This window comes from Hippocampus zosterae, chromosome 10, assembly GCF_025434085.1.
Source record: "Hippocampus zosterae strain Florida chromosome 10, ASM2543408v3, whole genome shotgun sequence".
NCBI lineage: Eukaryota > Metazoa > Chordata > Actinopteri > Syngnathiformes > Syngnathidae > Hippocampus > Hippocampus zosterae.
Genome location: NC_067460.1, coordinates 18847627 through 18875367, shown reverse-complemented (window position 1 = coordinate 18875367; position 27741 = coordinate 18847627). Strand labels below are relative to the sequence as shown.

Sequence of the window (27741 nt, the reverse complement as noted above, 5' to 3'; positions counted from 1 at the left end):
TCAGGTGAATCCACCCCACCCCAAATTGTTCACTCTGACTTTAAGAACAAAATCTTAGGCCGGGTCACAGGGGTATATATTGTGCAGTACCCCACCTCTTTTTATAGTTTCAAATGTTACATTAAAAATGTTATGTTGAAGGCTACCGATTTCAGTTGTGTGTATGCCGCCAATTAAAAATAATTACATTTTGTAGTCCTACAAGGCAAATATATGAAAGTGACAAGTGTACTACTGAGCATTGATGTTTTTCATGGAGCAGAGGTGTAGTTCAGAAATGTAAAGGTGCAAAAAGTCCATAATCTCGGAAGATAAGTGTGCATCCAAGTACCCAGCCATAGCAAACAGTACATGTACTATTTGCTAGTGATATTTTGAAGTTTGCCTCCTCAACGCGTGTTGCTGTTTTGCACAGTTCTCCCAATGATGGATTCAGGATTGGTCGTAATTCTCTGATATTAACCAAGTTAAGCTTTTTACATTGTTTTTGACTGTCCCCGTTTTAAGCCCTCATGCTAGCACTTCTAAATCGATCGGGATATTTATAACCGCTAATATTACCCGATTATGGTTATAGGGGAAAAAATGACCAATTTAATGAACACAACTCTTCCGGGTTTAGCTCATCGTCCCGATTTGGACCTCCAACATGATGTTTCACAAACGTATACTGTACCGATTACGTGATCAAAAACTGACTGTTTTCTGACCTGACGCACGTCTGCGCGTCTTCGCTGATTGGCGGCAGCTTGAAGTCAGTGCGGCGTCGATGTGCCTCCTATTTGTTGCCAATCCCCCCCACCGCCCCCCCCCAGTCCTCCTCTTCGCTACATCGTTGGCCGCATTCCGAGCGACGGTCGCGGGGACGGGTCGACGCTGGAGAGGCACGTGTGAACCACGAGAGGACGCTTGCTCCGCAGACAGGAGCGCCACTGTCGCAGAGGACTATAGAAGGGCGCTGGAGAGGAGAAGGGACGAAGACGGAGAGCGCATCTGCTGTGATTTATTTTGGGGCCACTGGGATTCTCCTTCAAAGTGCGGAGGGGAAAGACGCGCTGCGACATGTTTGTATCCCGAACAGGACCGTGTCGGAATTACCTGGCGTGGGGCAACATGTGATGGATTTTGGCGACGTTTCAATTCTCTTTTTGGGGGGTCTGGACGCTATATGACGTCTGTTTTTTTTTAAATAGGACGGTACACCATATTTAAGCTAGCTCCTTATTCCGAAATATTGAAATGTGTTCCTCGAGTGCGTCCGGTGTCGTCCTGGCATCCCCCTAGAGTTTTTTGCGGTATATAAGACCCCCCCCCCCCCAAAAAAAAAACTACCTCCGAACCTCTTACGTAAATGTTTGCGTGCAGTTAGTGCCCCGGTTGTCGGTTGAACCCCCCTCCGCCCCTTTACCCGCTCCTGCAGAATCCACCCTCAGACACTCATCCTGTGCACACGTCGACTCACCTAAGCATACAAACCATGTCTACATAATAGCACAGACAGACCCCCTCCACGCCCCCCCACCACCACCGCCACCAACTGATGAGTCCGTATTATATAGGTGGACGTGGCACGGACTCGGCTGTAGCATCCTTCTCTTCCTCCTCACCACCAGAGCTGCCGCTGTTTTCAGCGTTCACTTCCTCGCCACCATGTCCTCGTCGTCGCGCAAGATCTCCTCAGAGTCTTTCAGCAGCTCGGTGGGCTCCGATTGCGGGCTAGAAAGCCCCGGGGGGGATGGAGGGGACGGCGGGCTGGAGGCGGCCGAGGAGCTCCGAGGGTGTCCCTTCTCTTCCTTCCCCAGACCGCTCCTCTGGAACGGTCGCAGCCCCGCCGAAAGGCTCGTGTGCCCGGCGAGTGGGGAGCAGCCTGGAGTCGGCGGGCCACACAAGAGGGTGACCAGGAGGAGAAGGGTCAACCTGGATTCGCTTGGCGAAAGCCTGAGACGGCTGACATCACCCACAGTAAGGCCTTGATTAGACTTTACAACGAACTTGACATATTTTCTGATAAGTCTGACAACATATTAACATTCAATATTGTATGAAAACTGACATGAATTGTTTCCCACCGGACGAATCCTTGTTGTCACTCCTTCACAAATTCAACGCCTTTTTAATCGTAATTGAGATCCCAACTACATATTTTGATGTTGTCGATTGTCTTAACAATTCTAGTATAAAATTAATGTCATTTAAAAATTCAGTTTACCATTCAAAAGAAAAAAATATATATTTTTCCTTTTTTTTCCTTTTTCTTTTTAACTCAACTTTTTTTTTGTTTATAACATGTATGCATGCCCCAGGCTTCATTGTGGTCAAACAACCATATTTTATGTTGAGCTTGCAGGCACCAGGTTGCCTCCAAGAATCACATGAGTAGACTGAAGGCCTCTTCTAAAAAAGGATATAGATATAAAGTGTTACATTAAAAAAATGAAAATAAAACGGGAAACATTTTTTTATAAAAATGAGCCACAAAAGTACATTATTATTATTATTATTTATAGAAACTGTTTATATCATAACGTTTGTGTTTCTGGTACTGTACAAATACAGGCTAATAATAAATGGTGATAATGGTTATGTGATAAAGGAAACAGGAGGAGCTGTTCACATTCCTCTCACTTTGTAACAATGTGTGGCATGGTGCTTCAACCAGGGTTCCACAAAGTTTGCAAAGATCAAACAAAATGAAAAGCATTTCATTGTTTGAATCAACATTATTTATATTTTAAAGACAAATTTAGCCACCTGATTTTGACTTGATCGGACTTGGTTCAGTGAAGATAAAAAAACAAACAACCAACAACCGCACTATGTTCATAAGCCATGGAGGTTCACACATCAGGTCATGAAAACAAAGTGATAGCGATCAGTTTTCCCCTTCAGTGTTTTGTGTGTTGTCACTTTTAAAGATAAAGTGAAGTGGTATGTTCGAAAGCGGAGATAGTTGTTTTGAAGGCTAGTTCTGCTGCAGGAATGAGGACACAGGTTGTAAATACACTGTTCCAAAACAAGTTTTGATTGTTTGCTTAGCCAAACACTGAGCATAAAAGGGCATACGTACATTCAAATCATGATAAAGGGAATTGTGGGAGATTGCAGAACGCAGGAGCAGAGGTGGTTTAGATCAGCGAAGAGAATTGTTACTTTAGAGGAATCTTCCAAAGAAATTACTTGAGTAAGATTAAGTACTGAAAAAAAACCCTACTTGGGCACTGACTAACAAGTGAATAACTTATGATATATGTGTATATATATATATTACACAGAGCATTATGTTCTGCAAACGCACACCGCCTCTTGTATGTTTCTGAAGTTCCACGTAAATTGTAAAAAACACAGTTTGCATTTTTTGGGGGGCCAAAACTGTAGTTAATCAATTTCAAAATGTAAATGATTGACATTTATGGCAAGAATGTTAGTTAACACAACAAAATAAGCAAATTGTTGGTTCCAAAACATTTTGCAGAGTTGTTTTTACTTACAGTATGCCTTTAAGTTGTGGACACAATTAGTTCTGTCAACTTGTTTCTTTTTTGTGAAATGCGGGAAAGCTCATTTCCACATTTGACCAATTTCCGCCTATCTGTACAGTAAATACAGATTTCTACTGAGTTTCATTTGAAAACTTACCAGTACTTTAATTTGGGGTTCTTTGTGCGGTCATGTGACGGCCTACCTCCGTTTGATTGGTGAAATTGAGTCAAATGCCACTCAGCTGGGAGTCGCGGCTTGGAGTTTGAAGCGGATTATGTGGGACAGGAGAAGTGAACTAATCTCTTTTCGTCAATGGACGCTACAGCTTCGTGTTTGCTTTCAAAACTTTGCTTGTAGCAGACGTGTGCACATTTTCAGCATGATGTCTCTGATCCACTGGTGAAAGGACACTTTGATCCTCTCCTCTTTCATCTATAACTGCTTCAGACAACAAAGTGTATGCGGAAAAGTGGTGAAGATTGCACGACTGTCTCTGTCCTATGTGTTGTCTTGTGTTATTTTTGTTATTTTTGACTTCAAAATGGCGCCGCGAGAGTGGCTGCCTTTCCAGCAGCTCCTATTTTTTTGTTGTTCTACTTCTTCCTTTCATAACTTTGCTGCTGTGAATCTGGAATTTCTCCATTGCAAGACTAATAAAGGTTTTCTTAATACTGAGGTTGGATTAAGTCAAACACTCATGTGACTTGAAACCTTTCTGACTAACCAAAATAGATTGTGCAAGCAATTCTAAATATCCGTAGATGAAAATGCAAGTAGAGAGTGGACTATTGCTTGCTCTTTTTAACACAGAAGAAACGTTTCTTCTGAACAAAAATATTACAGCGATGGTAAAGCTGCACACTTCCCAGCAGGCTTCGCAGCGCTCTTTAGAACTAATTAGCTGTGTGCAAATTCGTAAGCTGCGTCGATGCAGCTTACGAATTCATGGAGCCTCCGAGGACCGTGACAAAATTGGACAGGCCTTGCATAGAGGAAGCGGGGAGCGATATAGGCTTCAAAAGTGTGCTCCGAAATTGTCTTCACTCAAGGCCCCCGTCTCCATGGAAACAAAGGCCAGATTTGAAGGCTAGAGTTGAACGCCGCAGGAATTTAGACACACCGGCGTGTAGTGGAAGCACACCGGAAGTTACGTTATAGGGCCAATGAATTGAGCCTGTGCAGGGTGCAGCTTATGAATTTGGACACAGCCACTGTTGCTCTTTAATTGCTCTGTTATAGTGTGGCTGTGATGTCTTTAAAGATGACAGCAGAAACATTCCAGATAAAAGAGGGGTGTAGAGGGACATGCTGGGAATCGTCATCGACGGTGGTCGCCGCGTGCCGAAAAATAGTTGACGGGGGTGGAGGTTGCTGGGGGTAGGGGGTCTGCCATCCGCTGCAAAGTTGTTTGCGGACAAGCCGCCATGTTCCAAAACGTATTTGGCCAAAGGGTGTGGCCATCACGCGCTGAAATGTAACTGTTGATCGGGTGGGTCTCGTGGACGGCTGCCGGCGGCCAGGACGGGCCCGGGAATACACCACCCGTTCGGGAAAATTCACATAATTTCTCGAAATTCCTTAAATGTTGGGTTGTGTGAGGCAGTCGGTGTGCGGAATGACTTAGAGCTCGTTGTGGCCGATAGCAACTGTTAGCTGAATGGGCATTCTGTGACCGCTCGTAGCCTCATCGAATCTTGTCATTCTTGGCCACACTGCGTTAAAGTAAAAGTAAAATATGCGTTGCATTGAAAGTATTCTTCTTCATCTTCTGAGCCGCTTGATCCTCACTAGGGTCGCGGGGGATGCTGGAGCCCATCCCAGCTGTCTTCGGGCAGCAGGCGGGGGACACCCTGAATTGGTTGCCAGCCAATCACAGTGCACACAGAGACGAACAACCATCCACGCTCACACTCACGCCCAGGGACAATTTAGAGTGTTCAATCAGCCTGCCATGCATGTTTTTGGAATGTGGGAGGAAACCGGAGCACCCGTAGAAAACCCACGCAGGCCCGGGGAGAACATGCAAACTCCACACAGGGAGGCCGGAGCTGGAATCGAACCCGGTACCTCTGCACTGTGAAGCCGACGTGCTAACCACTGGACTACCGGGCCGCTGAAAGTATTCTAATAAGTAGAATTTATCAAAAAAGTACTATAAATGTAAGTCATTACCACCCACCTCTAGACAGTAATACAACACCCAGTGGCAAGCTGGGCATTTGCTACCTGGGCGATCTTCAGCGGGGGCTCGCCATCGCACCACTATCAAGTTGCACTTGTAGAAACCGTCAAGACGATACAAAAATACGATATAAAAGCACGCAGATGGGCATATCCCAGCCATGGTGATGAATGCATGCAGATTGCTACAGACGTGTTTTGTTAGTCAAGCTTGGCTTGCTCTGACCAACTATTAACAACCAGAAAAGTGAAAATTATTGCTCTTTGAGGACAAACTTGAAATTAGATTCGTTAATTCGTTATTATACAGGCGGCCCGGTAGTCCTGTGGTTAGCACATTGACTTCACAGTGCAGAGGTACCGGGTTCGATTCCAGCTCCGGCCTCCCCCTGTGGAGTTTGCATGTTCTCCTCGGGCCTGCGTGGGTTTTCTCCGGGTACTCCGGTTTCCTCCCACATTCCAAAGACATGCATGGTAGGCTGATTGAACACTCTAAATTGTCCCTAGGTGTGAGTGTGGGCGTGGGTGGTTGTTCGTCTCTGTGTGCCCTGCGATTGGCCGGCAACCGATTCAGGGTGTCCCCCGCCTACTGCCCGAAGACAGCTGGGATAGGCTCCAGCACGCCCCCGTGACCCGAGTGAGGATTAAGCGGTTTGGAAAATGAATGAATGAATAATATTCAACAATAATGACGGCCAGTAATACTGATTCTGAAAGGTCCTTGACAAATTCGACTGCCATGGCAGTACATCAAGGCTGAAAAATATGATTAAATTGATTTAAATCAAACATTCACATTCACCACTGTCGTAGGATAAGATTAAATGGGTTTGCCTAAAACCATGCATTTTTAGGTATTGTTGCCTTCGCCCCAGCTATAGCTATACCTCACCCGAGGTAACCGGAATCATCTGGCAGATGATATAATAATGTGGTTGACCTGCATTTTTGTAACGTGCGTGTGTACTACGCTCTGATGTAAGCAGTGCAACACATGATTCTTTTTCTGTTGTACAGTCAAAGCGATCTATTTCTGTCCTTCGATGTACTGTACGGCCTGAACTAATGTGTCACCGTGAATATTTGAATTTGATGTACCTTTTTGGTCGGATCAAAAGCTTACAAACGTGTACGTGGAAAGTGCTGAGGTTTCCGCAGCAGTGCGTGCGGTGTGCGAGCCAAACAAATTTGGAACGATGCCCATATGATTGCTTTGTGTTGCTACAGCAACAGGGGACAATTCGTCTGCAATAGTTAATTAATAATTCTTACAAAAGATTTCCACAAGCAGCATAAGTGTCATACAAATGAGGAGTTTGACATTCAGTGTTCTATATTCTCAAGGACAGCGACACACTTATCTTGGGAGACTGCAGCTGAACGAGAATGTTCAATGTTTGTGTCATTATTGTGTAATTAGTTTTATTCATCTCTCCAAAACCTCAGTATGCATGTGTTAGGAGATTTAAAAAAAAAAGTACCAGCTTCACTCAGGAGACTTGAAGTTGCTAAGCTCAACGAGGCAATGAATGAAACAAATTCCCTAACAGAGTAACCTTCGAACCTCATTTGCCTCATCACTCATCAATGCACATTTTATACCCAAGAGACAAGAGCATAAAGTCATTGCTTATGTCGTTTTCATTTCGATGGTTTTAAAAATAATGTTCAATTTACTGAGAATGCTGTAGCTTAAAATTGTATTTAGTTAAATGATATCATCCTTTTATTTATGTATGTATGTTTTTAAAAAAATATATATAATTACAACTTAAAATCTGACGCATGCAGTAAATGGACTATTGCAGCTTCGGTTCATGTCCTGCAATTCGTAAAATGTGGTGGGAATGGGATTGATTTTCAGCCCTGAAGTTAAAAGGGTCAGACAAGCCCACTTTTCATTCACAGGTATGCGTGTGCACACATGATAGAGACACGCACAATACATGCAGTAGGCTTAGAATCGTGACTCTCTCTGTCACTAAATCATTGTACCATTGAGTGCCATCGAGAGTCATGAAATGCAATGCACACATAATCCAGGTCCTTCTCAAAGCACTCATTATACAAACAAAATCAAGACACAGTAAAAACCGTTTTGCTGACCGCAATTGACGAGACAACTCCGTTTTTTTTTTAATCGTTACCCGGTACTTTGCTTTTGTGTACTATTGCCAAATCAGGGCAAAAAGAGCCTATGTATGTTTGTCATCATTTATGTTAATCATCAAAGGTAATCCGGGGTAATTCTTTTTCCCCCAAAATCGTTCTGAACAAATAAAAAGCCAACTTCAGCGATTTTCAACTCATTTCCTTATGTTGTCTTTTTGTAGGCAAGGCTACGAAATTCATATGGGTGCAAATGGCACATGCTGTTTCAGTGTGTAGCTCACCTCTGTGTTTATTACCTTGTTTTTTTGTTTTTTTTTTATTTTTAATTCTCTCACACACCATTGCTGCTTGCATACTCAGTAGCTGCGTGCAGCGGCAGTGTCTGTTGTTGACTGCAATGGACCGTGACAGAGAGAACAGAGCATGCTCTCTATGGCTGTCTTCACTCCCTGACCACGCTGACCCAGAAGCAATGACACCCCCCCACACACACACACACTTATATGTGAGCAAACATTCATTTTCTCTGTCACCCCGTCTTCTTTTCATCAACTTAGCAATCCATGACAGTGATCAAGGCCTCAACATATTGTACACTAATGCAGAAAAGTGTGAAACAAAATGGGTGAGTGTGTCTAGTGATGCATTCTGTCCAATGCATACAGTACAGTGTGTGTTTGTGTCATCCTAAACAGGACACACAGTAGTAAGTCACAGCTTGATTTCTGGCTCGGTTTGAAGAATAAATCGACTGACATTGGCTTGATACCACCCATTCAGCGCCTTTTATAAAACGGAAACAAACTATTAATCTGTACGGCATTAACGATCTCACGAATGATCTGTACTGATATTTTTCTTCAGTCCAAATGGAAAGTGCATGTTAGCTCATGCGATTCTTTGCTAAGTTTCCGACTGTAAGCACTCTACAGATGTACAGAACTGTGAATGTTTGTCTGCTTGCCTGTTGAACGAGCCACAATGAACCCTTTTCAAAATGACACTGACTAAACACGGCTAATTGTGTGGTGTCTTCTTTTTTTTTTCTTATTTTGGGACATTGCACATGTTAAATGTTGTCGTGCACCGCTACATTTCCAGTTCGATGGCCTTGGTCACTATTTTCCTCCCGTGCTGTCACTTGGCAGCCACAAAAAGCCAAATAAAATTCCAATGGATGACTCAGTAAGGTGAAATCTTGAGAGGTGTATTCCCACCTCCTCCAAATTATTTTTAGTTGCTTTCCAAGTTACTCTGAATTTTGAGGTTGCATTCTGTGCGCGTAATGGCAACTCAACGTCCACCAGTATAACGACTGCAGGAGTGAAAGACTAATGGTGGGATTTTACCTACCCCCAATGTAAAGAGACGGAGCAAATAGATAACCTGATAAAGAACGTGGGAACTAGACTTTCGTTCATCCTATTCTAATGAAAGCTCTTGTCCCTGTCAAATGTTTCTATATATGTGTGCATGTTCTAAAACGGACTCAGTTGGACCTGTAATGTGCATGGGGTATTTTTCACATGTGTATCGTAAACATGCCAGTGAAATGTTGATGTATCGATACTTAAACTGCACAAGCTTCTGCAAGTGGCAATAGTTTGTACCCGTGACACACACACACGCACACACACAAACCTGCGCATGCTCTGTCGTAAATGACTTGCTGAGTCAAGGGCACAGTCACAGAGAGGCATTGGAAAGTACATGCACACAAGTGGAGGGAGAGATAGGAAATCAGTAGTCCTCTTATTTTTTTTTTAAGCTCTTAGGTCCCAGCAGTCACGTGATAGGTGTTTTTTCTTCTGTTATTTTAAAAGGTGAATATTTGTGATAACAACACAATATTAATTTTTTATTATTATTTTTTATTCTCTTTTCCATTGCTCACTTGTCCCTTTCTGACTTTGCTTCATCTGTTTCAATTCCCACACAGGCGCAGGCCATACGTGCTCGCACGGCTGAAATCACTCCTGTAAATGTCCGTAGTGGGCGGAGGCCTCTGAATGACCTCTCCAGCTGGCACACTGTGTTCTAGTATTGTCACTATAGCCTTGCATTTGAGCAGCGTCACACAGGATCACATTGGACCGGTCTTCTCAAACCTATCTTGGCACAGATGTGCAAAATACACCAGCTGTGCCGGCACATGCACGCACACGCACACACCCGCACACACACACACACGTTAGCTGGAAGTGATTAGTCAGAAGCATTGCAGCACAATGGATGAGATTGCAGAAAAGGATGTTCATTAAAAATCGACATGTTTTTTTTAATGTGTTTCCTTACTGACATCTTTGATGTTCATGTTGTTGATTTTCATGTTTGAGATTTGGGGTGCAGCAAAACGAGACGGCGATGCATGAGGAAATTCGAATGAGCTCCTAATGAAATGTTCAAACTTCTTTCAGACACAGACTGTTCAAGAGGCCCTGCAGAGGACGCTGAGGTTTTACAGGCAACACGAGATCAGGTAGATTGTTGGTGGTTGTCTTGTCTGTGACGTTTGCCGCTACGCTCAACTGCTTTCCTGTGGCGCTTGCTTGATTTCACTACTCTGTCACACAAACACAAAAGACCACAAAAAGTCAACTACATCCATTCTGTCACCTCCTCTTCCGTAGCATTCTTGTATTGAGCTGAATAATGCCATCGGTGCAAGTGTGCCTGCGAAGATTTTGGCCTTAGCTGACGTCATTTTTTTTCTTCACGATACACCGAATGAATGGGCCGCACCTTTGTTAGTTGCTTACGCGTTGTGCACTCCATTTTCCTCCTCAGCAAAAAAATCAATTTCACATAATAATCAACTATCAGTTCATTAACTTTGTTATGATGCACATCTCTGGTAGCTTCTGCTGCATTCCAATCTTGACCCTTACATTTGTATGAAGGAGTTTTAGCATTTATCTGTTTAGCGTAACACATTTAGTTTCAGGATACGTAAAACTTTCACATGAAGGGTGGATACATTTCATGAATGATAACTAATACTGAAGTAATATATTAATATCATCGAACGATAGATATTGTTGCTTCTCTGTAGTCATTGTTAGTCTTTGGGTTACTCACAGGTGTCCAGATTCGAGTCAGGAGGACCAGCGAAGGGACATTACAGAAGAGAAGTGCCCATTTCTAGAAAATTGTGGTTCAGAAGAGGGTGTCCTTCAAATCCTGCAGTACACGGCCACCTTACTAGGTAAGACGGATGGAAATCTGTGCGTGTTGGCAAAAGAAAGACGATGGTCGATTGACATGCAAGATGCAGTGCGTGTCATTTCGCGCTCTCTGAGGTTGTATGGAATTGCTGTATGAGGCGATAATTGTATATTATATAATAATAATTATATAATATATATATATATATAATAATTGTAAATTTCCCCAGTGTGGGACTAATAAAGGATATCTTATCTTATCTTAATACATTTCTTTGGGTTCACAGTTATAACGGCCCTCCGAAGGAAACCGTAACTATGTTGAGGGTCGTAACAAATTCACACAAAAAAGCCGCGCTAATTGTCAGACGTGGTTGCAGCAGGAATTCAATTTTACTCACCTCTCATCCACCAGGTTGTCAGGTGCACTGGGCGCATGTCACAGGATATGCCCTCAGTATGTGGAACAGAGAGATGAAGCAGACTCCCAAACAAGCACATCAAGGCTTGCTTGGGTCGGCACGAAAATCACAAGACGCCAGTTTTTACACTCGAAGCGCATCTGCGCTGTGTACAAATATAGAGCCCGAAATGTTAAATCTTATGAAGCAGTCAGTATTCATGGGAAATGTTTTTTTTTAATTCCCTCCATATTCATAATTTCCACCAAGCTTTGATATTTGAGTACGCTGAGAATTAATTTTCTGTGGTCGATTTGCTTTAATTGATGCAAAATAAAGCATTCACGGCCAACAAACACTTATAGCACGTGCTGCTAAAGTTTATGACCGAAAATTCTGACTGCATGAATGGTCTCAGTGTTTCGTACTTGTCAAATGTGTGGTAGTAAATGACTCCAACAAACCTCTGGGGGAAAAAAAAAATAGAATCAAGCTTGTAACCACCAAGCCTCGTTGCCCATCTCCAGTGACCTCCGACGTCACAAATGTTCAAGACTTATTTTCAGACAATTTACTGTATCTCATCCCTTTTCAAATCACGGACCCCTGGCTGACTGTTCGTGGTTTGCGTCTTCTCTCTCTCTCAGGAGTCCCATTCTTAGAGCTGCGTGAGCATTTTGGCGAGGAGTTCTTCGGCCTGTGCTTCGAAGAGAACGAACGTGTGCTCAGGGCCGTAGGTGGCAACCTCCAGGACTTTTTTAACGGCTTCGATGCCATTTTGGAACATATTCGCACCTCCACGGGTCGCCGGGCGTCATCGGAAAGCCCTTCCTTTCAGTGCAAGGATCCCCATGAGGAAGAGAAGGGCCGAAGAAAATTGGATCAAGAGCTCGGATCACAAGACAGAGGGAAGTTGTTGTTACTACATTGTTTTAACCCGGCCCCTGTGGTGGGATTGATCATGCCCGGGCTCATCAGAGCCGTTTCCAGACGCATCTTTCATTCCGAAGTGGAAGTAGAAGAAGTGTCCCCCCTGACTCCTTTATTGCCCAAAGAAGATGCAGATCACAGCTATGCTGATTCCGCCACACCAACTCCAACTGCATCCCCATCTGGCTCGCCCTCCTCCTCACCTTCTCCACCCTCGGCTTTCCCAAGCACTGCTCCCACAGTTTGCGTGTCCTTCCAAATTCAAGAGACGTGTCCTTCCTACCCCCTGCCAAACGCTGTCCCCGTGTGTCCCAAGAAAGCTTCCTCATCACTTTCAACCAACCCCAGTGATCTACGCATCGGCCTGGCCACATTTTGCCGTGCCTTTCCATTTCACCTCGTTCTCGGCCCTCGGATGGAACTTTTGCAGCTCGGCGAGGGATTACGGAGGCAGGCTCGCATCGAGCCTCACCGGACTCTCTCGTTCAGGGACTGTTTTGAGATCATCTCGCCCAAGATGGAGCCTTCATTCCAGGGGATCCTACTGAGGCTTGCATCCCCTTTTACTATCCGTACTAGACCGGACACCACACAACTGGGGACCAAGGAAAAGGTAAGATGATCAAATATTTCTTGATTAACTCACATCCAGCTTGCAATGTTACACGATTCCATTTTATCACTACGCACTTCCTCTAAAGATACCAAACACAGTCTTGTATTCGAGAAATGATCTTTTGACACGTTAACAAAAAGTAGCTGTCATCATTTTTGAAAAATCAGAGTTGCAGCAGGTAACTTCACAATGTCAGCTTCCTTATTTTCCCGCCCGACCAATTTACTCCCCCTCTCCAGTCATGGGGCTTGCTATTTATCGGGTACATATTTTCAATGATGGCGGCTCGTGGCCCTCACAGTGCAGAGGTCGTGGGTTTGATCCCAGCTCAGGCCTCCCTGTGTGTAATTTGTATGGATTGTTTTCGGTTTCCTCCCACATTCCCAAACCATGCATGGCACTCGAAATTGTCCCTCGGTGTGATTATATGCGCGGATGGTTGTTCGTCTCTGTGTGCCCTGCGATTGGTTGGCAATTGGTTCTGGGTGTCCCTCGTCTCCTGCCCAAAGACTCCAGTAACCTGGAAATGCTCCAGCGACCCTTGTGAGGATAAAGCGGATGGGAAAATGGAGGGATGGATATGCCCAATGATCATTTCTTTTTCCTTCTAAGGCTGATGTTTGCATTATGATTTAAAAAGTGATGTGCGATGTCAGAACCCAGGGGGATTTGGCTCGCTTCCAACCCGGTCTAGGACTCACTTCCGTATCGACAAACAAGCTTGAAATATGGCTCGCTATCTATACTATCGGAAAAGAGTCATGCCACAGACCCGCTAGTTTGGAAGTGGCCGGGAGCCTCACTACATTTCAATGAGACGACAACATCACACAAATACAAAACTGTGATAATACTCTCCACGAAAGACAAACTGTTATATTACGTGTCGCTAGAAACAAGGAGCACCACTTTTCAAAAAAAATTCCCAAAGGACAATGAAAACTATTGAGCTCAATCATGAAAGGTCATTTGGTTTCATATTCCCTCCGCAGGACTGTTATGGGTGGACTGAGGTTTGGCTTGAACTCTCCACAAATGAATCAATCCATACTGTATGCTATATCCGGTTCTTTATTGATTGGATCAGTCAGCCACAACAACACCCTCGTGGTGAGAACTGACACGGAGATCGATCAGTGCTGTGCTTTCGCACGAATGCAGGAAGATGCTTCAACAAATGTTTCTAACCTTGCTTTTGCCTATTCTGACAGTCTGGGTCACTCATTAAAAAGAACAGCTACTGTATTCAATCTGCCTTTGATGTTCCTGATTTGGATGACGTCATGACGCAATATTTCAATGCATTTTTTTGTATGTTTGTATGTTTGTTTGTTAAAGCAGTGTGTTCCTCCAGTAAGACCAAGTGATCTGTAACCAACTTTTGCAACACACTGTCTAGTTCCTAAATGCCATGCTGGTAACATTTTAAACAACACCCGAGCATTTGTTATTGACATATAAGTACAAAAATACAGTAAGTTGCAATAGTTATAGTTAACATGAGAACAAATGTGTAGAAAACATATCCTTTGTCACTTGAGGTTTTTCCTCTCATTAATGCCCTCTGAGAACCTCGCACACTTTTTGAACACGTTGAGTGACAAGGTGGAAATAGTGTCTCATTGTTGGGTCAAGGATGGATTGGTGAAATATTTTCTTTTACCGATAGAATGAATTCCATCACATTTCCACTATGGACTGTAAAAGGGGATACGACGGGGTTCACATGGCTCTCATCAAATGACTGGCAGACCAAAAACTACAGTAGTTGTCTTGCCTTTCTCCCACACACCACATGGATGGATACTGCTCAGGGTTAAGCCTTAAATCTGTCAACAGTGAGCGGGTGTTTTTGTTTTTTTGCAGTGTACATTGCTACTCAACTGCTTTGCTAAATGCGTTTTGTATGACTAAGGCAAGAAAGCAGAAAACGGAGAGAAAGGGAGGGATGGGTTGACATTTTCATGAGAAAGGGCAACAAGAGAAGGCGACAGGCCAAGGTAAAGAATCCAACAATCTCCCACTGCTGCACTCGGTCTGTGTGTGTGTGTGTGTGGGGGGGGGGGTGCATTTTCAGTTTGACATCTTTCCCTTTGTCACCCAGGGACATTGGCTGGGCAAGAGACATCCAAAGGCCCACGGTAAAGGTCAAATCCCATCCCACCTCTCTCCATCCCTACTTGATGTGTACCAGGTCAAATACATGCCACAGCGCTGCAATGGTACATCAGCATGGAACAGATGTATCGTATTGTATAAATTTGTTAGATTTCTCCCGAGATTCCTTTAAGATTGATTCTACAGTACAATATTTTGAGGTATGGTACAAGGTCAAATGACCGCAACAAAAGCAAGACATTTGCATTGATCTCAGGTGTCTGTCATCGGTTTTCAGTGTTGGAACCTTTTGAAGAAAATTGTACAAAAACAGAAATTGGGGCCGTTTCTTTAACCCATCAGATTTCAAATTTAACTCAGAGGGGCCTCCATGATGTACACTTCTCTCTGTCCTCGAATTGGTTGGCGAGTCCAGAAGTTATTAACAGTCAGTGTTGACCAACAAATTGTGTCTGTAGCAATATGCACACATCCCAGGTGGGCGTAATCTATTTTAATATTATTTGTCATTTCTTTTCATGTTTTTAGATAAATACTGAGTCGGAACAGGGTTGTGAACAGTACCCTCCTCTGTGGTGTGACAAATTTAAAGAGACATTTATTTTTGGCTTTAAGCAAAAGAAAATGGAGTCTGTATAAAACAGAATGGCATGGCAAGGTTGATTTTGGGAGGAACATTTATCAGGTTTTGAAAAGAGCTCCGCATATCTTGTAAGACTATTATGAGTACTAAAAGTATTGGTTTATGTTTCTGTGACCTGAGTTGTAATATCTCGATACATACTGTATTTTCTCACTCATAGCTTAAAGCCCTAGGCCCATTTGTTACATTGCGCGGATTGACTTTCTTCTTTTTATCTTACCTCGTTTTATTCAGACACCCTTCATCTCCCTTCTTGTAGATTATTTCCCCCCCCCCCCCCCCTTTGCTTCCATCTTCTAATCTTCTCTGTGTGTGATGTAAACACGAGCAGGACAGACTGTCGAGTGAAACAGATGCTCAAGCAGACCAACACAAATCCCCCAGGGACGTGTGCAGATCAGTGTGTCACTATGTACAGTACATTACGTGTGTATGTGACAGAGAAACCAATTAGGTCACCCAGTGAAATGTACAGTTACATACAGTAATGTATCCAGCATGTTCAGACACTGAAGAGAATGCTTAGCTCAGCTCCTTTAAATGGGTTGGTACCACTTGTGGTGTTCCTGCGCTGGATTGTTTTACTCTTTGTGGTGTGCTTCTTGCTGTGGAGAAGTATATTGCCATAGAAAACGGCATGAGTGTAATTGTTCAAGCTTTTCAGGCAGTGGTACCTGTTTAGAACACACACACACACACACACACACACACACACACACACACACACACACACACACACACGTTTAAATGTATACACACCATATTTTAGCCTCTAATTGGTTCATCAAACCAATGAAAAGATCAAACACATGTTCGACAAGCCCCGTTGTGATGGGAATAGAAATAAATGTCTGCCATGTTGTGCTTTTACACCGAGCCAAACCAAATAACATGCCAGCATCTCTTGACTTTTCTCTCATCATATTTAGTGAAAATGTAAAAGAAACACTGACAATAACGCAGGAGCTATTGGAAGCACATTACCCACCACTGTCCTGATTTTGGTCGAAAATAGATTTACAATTTCAAGGTTTCCAATAGCTTTTCACGGTGACACAGATATGTAGACGTTACACACAGGGTGGGGATCCATCCATCCATTTTCTGATCTGCTTTCCAGCTCTCCTAGCTGTCTTCGGGCAGTTGGGGGGGGGGGGGGACACCATGAACTGTTTGCCAGTCAATCGCGGGGCGCACATAGACGAACAACCATCCGTGCTCACAATCACACTCGGGGACAATTTAGAGTGTTCCATTGACCTGCCATGCATGAATTTGAAACGTGGGAGGAAACCGGAGTACTCGGAGAAAACCCAACGCAGGCCCGGGGAGAACATGCAAACTCCACAAAGGGAGGCCGGAGCCGGAATCAAACCTAACTACTCGACCGCCGGCCGGGCCGCCCAGGGTGGAGATGACTATGAAAATATCCATGTACTGTACAAGCAGAATTACAGTATCATTTTACAAGGTGTGTCGAAAAAAGCTTCACTTCTTCAAAGCGCCTCACCTAGATGACCTTTTTGAGCTTGCGAAAGATTGAAAAAAATCTGGTGAGTAGAGAGTTTGCACCAGAACGGCAATATTCCTCGCAGCCAGGAACCATCGGATGGCTTTGTGAGCAGGCGTGTTGTCACGGTGAAGCAACCCCCGAGTTGTCGTGCCACAATTCTCGCTTCTTCTCATGCACTGAACAAAGCAAAACGGCTGCAGGATCTGCTGGATGACATTGTAGGGGAAAAATAGACATTGTCCAGCAACATTCATTCATTCATTCATTCATCTTCCGAGCCGCTTGATCCTCACTAGGGTCGCGGGGGTGCTGGAGCCTATCCCAGCTGCAATAGGCGGGGGACACCCTGAATCGGTTGCCAGCCAATCGCAGGGCACACAGAGACGAACAACCATTCGCACTCACACTCACACCTAGGGACAATTTTTAGAGTGTTCAAACAGCCTGCCATGCATGTTTTTGGAATGTGGGAGGAAACCGGAGCACCCGGAGAAAACCCACGCAGGCCCGGGGAGAACATGCAAACTCCACACAGGGAGGGCGGAGCTGGAATCGAACCCGGTACTTCTGCACTGTGAAGCCGACGTGCTAACCACTGGACTACCGGGCCGCCTTGTCCAGCGACAGTTCAGATTTTTTTTTTCCTGACACACTTTCGCTTTTTAGATTTTGCCAGCGTGTCGATGTGTTTGGCCCTCCCGTCTTACCTGATTGCTGTGTGTCTGACTAAACTGTATATTCGAATTGGTAAAACACTAAGATTTTATGGCAGCCCGTGGAGCTGTCAACAAATGACGTGTTCTTTGTCGATAAACCACTTGGCCTCAGCAGTCGTTCAAACGAACAGACCCCTGCCTTTCAGGGCGGGTGCTTGAAACTTGAACCCTGCCGGGGTCAAGGCTCCACATGACCACACGAATGTGTATGTTTTTGTCTGGTGGCGTTTCTTGAAAAAGAGACGTCTCCCTGGCGATTGTGTGTTTGTGTGCGGCAAAAAAAAAATATGGTGTGGTGTGTGTAATGCAGCCTGTATGTATTATGCAGACAAAGGAGAGCCTGGTGCTATAAATAAAACGGGGCTGCAGTGTGCTCACCGGCGGAATAATCTTTTTGACACTATGGAGAGAGACAGAGGGAGGATGGAGGAGACGGTTTTCGGAGAGTGTGTGTCTGCGTAAGGAGCAGGTGAAGAAGGGAAGAGTAAACGGAAGTAATCAACTGGGGGTCGAGGCTGGTCAAAAGAAACCACGTGGAGGAAAAAAAGGCTATGTGTCAGAGTACTGTACTGCATACTCACATTCAAAAGAGTGTCAGTGTCAGATGACAGTGTCTGTCATCATCCCGTGAGACGATTTGCCACGATGTCCATTTTAATCTCACCGCTGGGAAGATGTGTGACGCTTTTGTCAGGAAGCATTTATAAACCCTCATTGGAACAATAGTCCAGAAAAGCTATTTGTCACCAAGTGACACATTCGTTTCCTCGGAGTTAACAAGCAATTGCCGTTGTGGTTTGAGGATATTTCAATTTATCAGGGCGGCCCAGTGGTCCAGTGGTTAGCGCGTCAACCTCCCTGTGTGGAGTTTGCATGTTCTCCCCGGGCCCACGTGGCTTTTCTCCGGGTACCTCCCACATTCCAAAAACATGCATGGCAGGCTGATTGAACACTCTAAATCAGGTGTCACCAACATTTTTGAGGGTTAGAGCAACTTCATGTGTACCGATTGTGTGAAGGGCTACCAAATTGATACACGTCTGAAATAACATATTTGTCCAAAATACCTTCAATAATATGAGGATGTGTTATTTTTAATACTTGATGATTTAAATTGTCAGACTTTGATCGTGTTTCGAAATGTCTCACAGTACTGCCAATGTTTGCATTTTTAAATCATAATTTCTACTAGCAAATCACAATGTCCAGGCACTGGCGGGCTACTCAAGTGGTCTTCACGGGCTACCTGGTGCCCGCGGGCACCATGTTGGTGACCACTGCTCTAAATTGTCCCTTGGTGTGAGTGTGAGCGTGGATGGTTGTTCGTCTCTGTGTGCCCTGCGATTGGCCGGCCCTTGTGATGATTAAGTGGATCAGAAAATGGATGGATGGACATGTGTCTATAGACGTCGGACACCGGTTCACCCACTTTTTAAAAGCTTTTTCCCCTGCCTTACAAGCCGACATGCATTATGCATTCAGCCTGACTTCACCACAGAGATCCTATGTTGCTATAATTATCTCTGAATGTGCAGGAAAATGCAAGACTTTATGAAATTGTCGGTTGTGCAATTTGAAAAAGGATTGAGAAAATTTTTTGGAGGCATTTCTCTCCTCACATATATTTTCCTTTGTGTCTTCTTTGTCATTTCATGGCCAGGTCATGGAGTTGAAGGGTCAGATGATCCACGTGCCAGAGTCGTGCTCTTTGATGTTTCTGGGCTCGCCGCGTGTTGACAAATTGGAAGAACTCATGGGCCGAGGCCTCCACCTGTCAGACATCCCCATCCACGATGCCACACGGGACGTCATCTTGGTGGGGGAGCAGGCCAAAGCTCAGGACGGCCTCAAAAAGAGGATGGACAAACTCAAGGTACAATGGCAGCCGGTCAGATTATTATTTCGGAGAATTTTAGAACACATTGGAACGTCTCATTTCAAAAGAAATCCAATCCAGAATTCTTATGGGCCACCGTTTTTTTGACTAAAATACCGAGCGCACATCGAAGCATCCGCCTTTCATCAAGGACTTGCTCTTATAATTTTCTTTCAAAGCATCCACGAGCAAGTCACTGGCTCCTTACCCCAGTCCATGCATCTGCTCTGTGCATCATCTCTCGCTGCTCGTACTCCCCCGTGCCACTCTCATAAATGGGTGCATTTCACTCAAGTTGCCCAGATGAACAGCGCCAGCGCACTCCATCAAACGGGCTCAGAGAAGCTCGCCCACAGACACGAATAATCGCACGCAAGATCGAATGAACACTCGGATAGATTGGGGTGTTTTATTGTTTTTCTTCTAATCCGGTGCACTCCTCCCACATCCCGGCAGCGCCGTCGCCAACGCCTTCATCGGAGCACAGCGCCCCAAATCAAACCTCTTCATCTCTTCATCTTCTCATCCTCATCCTTTTAGGCCACATTGGAGCGTACTCACCAGGCGTTGGAGGAGGAAAAGAGAAGAACCGTGGACCTCCTCTATTCCATATTTCCAGGCGATGTGGCGCAGAAACTGTGGCAGGGTCAACCGGTGCCCGCTCGCAAGTTCGATGACGTCACCATGCTGTTCTCCGACATCGTGGGCTTCACGGCCGTGTGCGCGCAGTGCACGCCGATGCAGGTCATCTCCATGCTGAACGAGCTGTACACTCGCTTTGACTACCAGTGCGGCATTCTGGATGTCTACAAGGTTGGTCAACAAAAAAAAGGATGCAAAAAAAAAAAGCCACTGACGTCTTTGACACATAATTGCTGCCTCACAGACACACGGTTGATGATGTCATTGACATGGGCAACCTACAATCAGATAATGATGCGCAAGAGCGGCAACTCCGGTGTCTAGTGCTTAGGATTGCTTCTTACACAACCGCACAAGAGAATTGACCGTCATTGTTGGTCACCGGCTGGGTAAAAAGACATTCCCGCAATACCTGTGTTGATGTTGTTTATACGAAACAGTGACATGCACACACAAACTGGAAAAATGCCTGCTTTTATTGGCAATGTGAAAGGGGCTTCTGGGTAGGGGAGGCGGGGACTGAAGGCAACTGGATAAAAAAAATAATAATAAGAGATTGAGGGTGAAGTTAAAATGCTTTATTTTAGGTGTGACCTCTCATAATGTTCATCTTCCGTACCGCTTGATCCTCACGAGGGTCGCGGGGGATGCTGGAGCCTATCCCAGCTATCTCCGGGCAGTAGGCGGGGGACACCCTGAATCGATTGCCAGCCAATCGCAGGGCACACAGAGACAAACAACCATCCGTGCTCACACTCACACCTAGGGACAATTTAGAGTGTTCAATCAGCCTGCCACGCATGTTTTTGGAATGTGGGAGGAAACCGGAGCACCCGGAGAAAACCCACGCAAGCCCGGGGAGAACATGCAAACTCCACACAGGGAGGCCGGAGCTGGAATCGAACCCGGTACCTCTGCACTGTGAAGCCCACGTGCTAACCACTGGACTACCGGGCCGCCTCCTCTCATAATGTTACATCAAAATGTTCGATGCTTCTCTGTGGGGACTTTTCATGCCCAGCGTAAGTCGCTCACTGTCATGTTCCGCTCAGTCTTTGTTTTGGGGATTCAGCAGCCCGGAGTGGATGCATGTTGCATGTTGAGCGGCGCACCTGTTTCTTGTTCCTCGTGTTTAAGGACTGTCAAGTTTCCAAGTCTCTGTCAGATTATTGACCTTGCTTGCTGTTATCGAGACCTCACGTTCAACACTCATAGTCGCTCCTTTTCCGATCGTTTCTTTTGTTTTGGTTTTCCAATTGTTCTTGTCCGATTTAAGTTGTGTGTGGGTGTGTGTGTGTGTGTGTGTGTGTGTTTGGGCTTTTGACATTTCGTTTTGTGTATTTGCGGGTGTCAAATTTAGCTTGCTGGTTGCAAGCGCTTTCTGTTCATATTTGGTTTTGCTGGCTCCTTGTCGGTCCGTCGTTTTTTCGAGAAATAAATATTTTTCTTTCGTAGTTTACCCAAGTCTGCGTTTGTGGGATACGGACACTATCCGGTTTGTTTCCGAACATTGTCAAGCACAAAAGGTTGTCTTGAGAGTGCGTATTAGTGGAGTCTTCTTTCTTTTGGTATTTATTTATTTATATATTTTTTTAGGCAAGCGCAGTTAAGAAATAGGTGTTTGCGCTTTTGTGGGACAAATCCAAAATCAAGCCGTCCCTAATGTTTCAGAAATCAAAGTAAAAGGCGACACCTAAGCAACGGAACAAAAGACCCATCGATTCCAATCATTTTGCTCACTTGAAAATCTGGTAGCTTCAAACGAAACGTGCTCTGCGCTGAATTGCTTAAAATAAAAACTGGAATTCTGAACATGTGTCTCGTGTTGTCTTTTTGTTTTAAAACCCAAATGTGTTCAGTCTAGCACAAAAACAAAAGAATCAACTTTGCCGTTGCAATACTTTTTGAGGGGGCTGGATTTTGTTTGGGCTTTTTTTTCTGTTGGAATTCTACCCTTGAAACAATTTGATTGTTGTTTTCCATATTTTCTTCCTTCTGTTGTTTCAATGTTATTTATTTTTATTTTTTACGCATTCCCGTTTTCAAAGCAGCTTTAATCGCTGCGAGTAATCACACGTATGTGTGCACGGAAGAGGAATGTGTGTGGCAAAACACAAATAGAACACAAACGCAGGTGGACGCACTGAGGAAAGTGAGGCGGCCGTATCGTGACATTGTCATGGTGACTGTCCAAACGACTTACCCGCTGGAATGCTTAAAGCCGTTTGTCTCTCTGTTTTCTCTCTTCACCCTGTTTTTTTTCTTCTCCTTGTCTTTTTCTCCTGGTCTTCTCCATCCTATTTGTTCAAGCCACATAGGTTTGACTCAAAGAAATGGGTTCAAACATGGGGCCTCACTTATAGTTGAGTCCATACTTGTTACTACTATGTTACAACCAACTCAACAATTGTAATTACGCAGAAGTGGTTACTATAAAACCAATGGCCTTCTTAATAAGACAGTGACACCCACAACATAAAATGACAAGTAAAAAGTTAAGCGAATAGCCCACCCCCGCACCATTGTCCATGTTTGCAAATCCATTTCCTAAACCCCCCTTTCTGACTAACCTTCAGACGCCCGTCGTCATGAACCAGCTGAACTCTGCCGGTTACCAGGAGGGGATCCTCAACAGTGTTGTGTTCACATAAATCCAGAAGCCAATTTTTGCACTGCTTGCAAAAAAAAAAAAAAATTGTTAAAATTCAACGTGACTTCACTTTTCCCACAGATAGAGACCATAGGTGACGCCTACTGCGTGGCGGGGGGTCTTCACAAGAAGGTCGACAGCCACGCAAAGCCCATCGCGCACATGGCTCTGAAGATGATGGAACTTTCTGAAGAAGTGCTCACACCTGATGGCAAGCCTATTAAGGTGAGTTCCTCGTTGGCAACTCAATCGAACCCTTGCACCTCTGCTAACCAGTCACCAGTTTATACAGTGCGGTGAAAAAGGATTTGCCGCCTTCCTTTGCGAAAAACCAGATACTCTGTGCAGCATTTTGGATCTGAATTGTTTTTAATATACGTGGATTGGATTGCATAAGAGGTGAACAGTATGTAATATACTTCAGTGAGCAAAACACAGACTGTTGTGACAACCGTTCGTTTTCTTAATGCATAACCCCTCTGTCAGTGCTGACATACATCGATTGATCGAACTTCCAAACTGCCTCAGTTGTTGTCCTTTCATTCCTTAACCCCAAGTGACGTTCTCTGTTAATGCATCGCAAAGCATGCGTGACGTTTCCAGCCAAGGGCACAACTGTCCAGAATTAAATCGTGTGGCTTCATGAGGATTCATGAAAAAGCAATAGTCGTGACGCTTGCGCTGTTTTACATATGCATAGATGCTTGTTTTTTTTTAAATAAAAATAAAAAAACAATCAGATTAATAGCAGGTTAATGGAAGCATGTCCTGTTTGTGTGGATGTGTCCATGTGTGTGGATTGAATATGATTAAAGTAGGTCTCTTATCTAATCCTGTTTTTTTGTTTTGTGATCAGATGGCCAGATGTTCATGATGTGTTTGTGTGATTTCAATGTGTGTGCGGGAACCTCCTGAGGATGACCCGGCCTACCCTGTCACAAGACACACATTGCCTGCTTTCCACAAAGTACATTCTTTTAAACAACCTTTTTGACCAAAATCAAAATAGCACTGGACAAAAGAAAACAGAGAAATGCAGAAAAATCAACAATTGCGTCACGAGCTTGGCGAGTGTGTCTTCTTTTTGAAAAAATAACAATGCATTTTGTACCATTCTGTTTTATACTGACCGACAACCGGATACAATTACACTTTGTGCAAAAATACAGAAAATAAAAACTCTTGTATTCAGCAGCCATAAGCTCTTGAAGTTTTGATTTATCTGATACTTCAGCACGAAACCTGAATTTGAATTCGAAAGTAGAAAGACGATGAAAACAATGACGCCAGCCAACCAGTGTGTGCGAAAGAAGCAGCAACATAATTGCTGATTAACAGACAGGACAGAGGTTCTCTGTGCTTTTCATTTGTCTGAAAATAGAAAGGCCTTGCCAAGCGTTTTTGCCCCCCCCACCCCCCGCCGCCCCCCTCTGTCATCGCCGTCTCCCCGCATGCCTCGTTCAATTTGAACAAACTAAGCGACTCACGCCTCAGTAGTGTCTTGCTTTTTTGTTACAGAGCTTATTTTCTGCCCGCTTTTCTCCATCTACCCCCCCCCCAACCCCACCACCCTCTCTTGTACTTGCCATTGGCCAATTCTCATCCTGTTGGTCCAAAAGGGGTGTTATGGCCATAACCACTTGATAAATGCTCTTCGGTGAGAGCACTCAACTCCAGCCAACGTTGCGCTGTTATGCAAACTAGCATGAGAGTTTAGAGGGAGTGAAAAAAAAAAAAGCTCAACTGACAGAGCGATAGAGAGAGTGTGATATGAGAATTGGAAAGAGCTGTTTCTACAGAGAGCGTCAGACACAGAAGCCCGGATTTATAATGCGAGTGTATGAATAGCCGAGTAACTGTCAATCAAAGAATTACCGTTTCGTATTCAACCCTGTCGTGGCTTTTTATGGCCACACTGTGTGATGTAAGGGCAAACTTGTCATTTTATTTTATTTTTTTTTTCCCCCTCGCCATCTGATGATCTGAAATCACCGACAATTGCCCTTCCATCCCCATCCGATCGCATGCCTTTCAAATATTTTGCCATCTAATGGCCTGATGAGGTTGACGTTTCCCTCTAGCTACGAGTATATTGTCTCCTGGCCTTTCTATCTCACTACCCTCCTCCCATCCCCTGCTGTTGCCATGGCTACATCGCACTGTGCTGGCATGCAGACAGTAGCGTGGGTTTCCATGGTGATGAGATGCTCCAGTAGATCAGTAGGACTCGACTGGGTTCCAAAGGCCCGTCCTGTCTGTTCACCGTATGTGAGTGACTCATCAAGAGGACGCCGATTCAATTTGTATCGAACGGTTGGTAAATGAAATGCTGCGTAAATTGATGGATTACCTTTTTTTGACGACAGTGGTATGTTGAAGGTTGGATAACTAGCATGCGCATTTTGGACATCTTTCAACTGACAACTGAGTGCACGACGTCACTCGACCTCATTTCAGCCGGCATCAAATCTGTGTAAACATTTTGCATTGCAGTCGGAGTTGATTTTTGATTTTATTGTGAAACAATAATATCCCAGCCGTCTTCGGGCAGTAGGCGGTTGACACCCTGAACCGGTTGCCGGCCAACCGCAGTCAGTTCTGGTTAAGTAAACTGAAACACAATCAAACCGCCGGTTGTCTTTCTTGTTGTCTCCCTAGCTGAGAATTGGCATCCACACAGGCTCCGTCCTGGCTGGTGTGGTTGGAGTTAAAATGCCAAGGTATTGCCTTTTTGGGAACAACGTGACTCTGGCTAGCAAGTTTGAATCAGGGAGTCACCCGAGGTGCATCAATGTCAGCCCTACAACCTACCAGTAAGTGGCATGCACATACTTGTGGACAATTGGTATTTAAAAAAAAAATAGCGAACAACGGAGGCTATGTCCCCACAAAAATATGGAAACGAATGACTGTGCTCATGTCAAACCGCGAATCTTCACTGTACTATAATTTTGGAATAAACACACGGGGGAAGTGTATCACTTTCTCAGATGGAGGAATGCGCTTGTATTGACAAAGAGGAGCGCTCTTTGTCAACACGGGTGCATTCCTGTTGCAACATCAACAAATCATCGAAAACACACAAAGAAAATGCAAGAGAGAGTTTTTAAATGCTCACACTGAGCTGAGGTCTTGTGAGATATGTTGAGGTGTGACATCATAGGTAGCAGTCGTTCCAATTGTGTCTTTTTTTTTTTGTGCCTGTAGAAAAGTTGTTCCCCCACCAAAATGGAAATTGTATTTCTTCCTCAGGCTGCTAAAAGATGACCGATCATTTTCCTTCGTCCCTCGTTCGCAACTGGAGCTCCCTGAGAATTTTCCCAAGGAGATCGCAGGAACCTGTTATTTCCTGGAGGCGGGAACCTCTCACAGCCATGCGTCGCTGACCAGCTCTCGCTCCGCCCCCCCGGCCTCTATGAGGAAAGTGTCCTACAGCATCGGGACCATGTTTCTCAGAGAAACAAGTTTGTAGTTGGGTCACAAAGGATGCGGCAGACCGGAATCGAACACGTGGAGCCGACAGGACGCCCAATGGCAACCATTGTGGATATGCAAATGACAACCTGGAACTCATTGCTCCGGGACGGAAGAACATACGAGGAATGATTTTCATTCCAGATGATTCCTACATGGGCGACTTGGTGGAGAAAACCGAATTTGTTTACCTTCAGGGGAACCACCGAGCCCCTCAAGGAATCAAGCTCTCCTCTGCGGTCTTCATTTTTCACACGAAGAAGGTCTTGAAGTCCTGATGCTTGGAGAAGATCTGGATGTGTCAGTTGAATCGTGAGGAGGATTTCCACAACCAACCATGAAGGAGGCGCTGTGAACGACCCGGAGGACCACGAGTGAAGAGCAACACACACCTCCCTCCATCCAACCGACCAAATTCATGTCCCACGTTCCATAAACTGTTGGTGTGCATTGCACTCCCCCAGGGAATGGTTGGATGTGACAGAGGAGAGGCCGGCGAGAAGCAACAATGAGTGGATAGTTCTGAAAAAGAAAAAAGTTTGATAATAGAGGAAAATAATCATGCCAAAAAATGCTAGAACGAGAGCCTTTTCTTTTTTTTTTTTTTGCTTCTAACTCACAGTGAACTGCAGTCGACAACGATCCAGACATTTCATTGCAGCTAATATGTTCTAAAGTGTCCGTTTGAAAGCGATTCTCAGCTCAGTGCCTTTTCTGCTCAATATCAGGAGAAAAAAAAGAAAAACACGCAGGATGGATTGATTTCAGATATAGGAGGGGGGGGGGGGGATGCCGCACATTAACACACTGGTCCTGAACTTTTTTCCTCCAGACATTTTGGTGTTTTCATCCTCTCTACCCTGAGAAAGATTCTGAACAATGAGAGCGCTCATGGGTCGGCCACATATATATTGAACATCACCACTGTAGGTACAGGCAAGTGGCGGCAATTCTTTTGATTCGTCAGAGGGGAGAACGGAAGGGGAAAAAAATCATGAAGTGCACTTCATAGGTTCTAAAAATGTCAAATTACAGTTATTCATGATATCAAGTTCGATCAATAATACACGTGATGCCGTTGGGCTCTTACGGTCACAGCATATGCAAAACTTCACATTTGCAGAAATAGTTTGGGGTTTATTTTTTCAACTTTATGAGGATTCTGTTCTTCTCTAATTCATTTTCCTGCAACGTACTTGAAATCTCAGGCCTTCCAAATGTGTCA

The 27741-nt window shown here is 44.5% G+C and overlaps 2 protein-coding genes across 2 annotated transcripts in view; one reads left to right on the top strand and one right to left on the bottom strand.

Moving 5' to 3' along the window:
* The window catches only part of aasdhppt (aminoadipate-semialdehyde dehydrogenase-phosphopantetheinyl transferase), a 131828-nt gene that overhangs the window by 87528 nt on the left and 16559 nt on the right, over window positions 1-27741 (bottom strand). The window lies entirely within an intron of this gene.
* On the top strand, window positions 434-27558 carry gucy1a2 (guanylate cyclase 1, soluble, alpha 2). The gene is made up of 9 exons (XM_052077760.1): window positions 434-1962; window positions 10191-10252; window positions 10854-10978; window positions 11986-12881; window positions 19535-19747; window positions 20291-20563; window positions 23124-23267; window positions 25701-25855; window positions 26295-27558. Exons 1-9 carry the CDS (start codon window positions 1651-1653, stop codon window positions 26512-26514), a joined length of 2400 nt encoding a protein of 799 aa, XP_051933720.1. The 5' UTR covers window positions 434-1650; the 3' UTR covers window positions 26515-27558.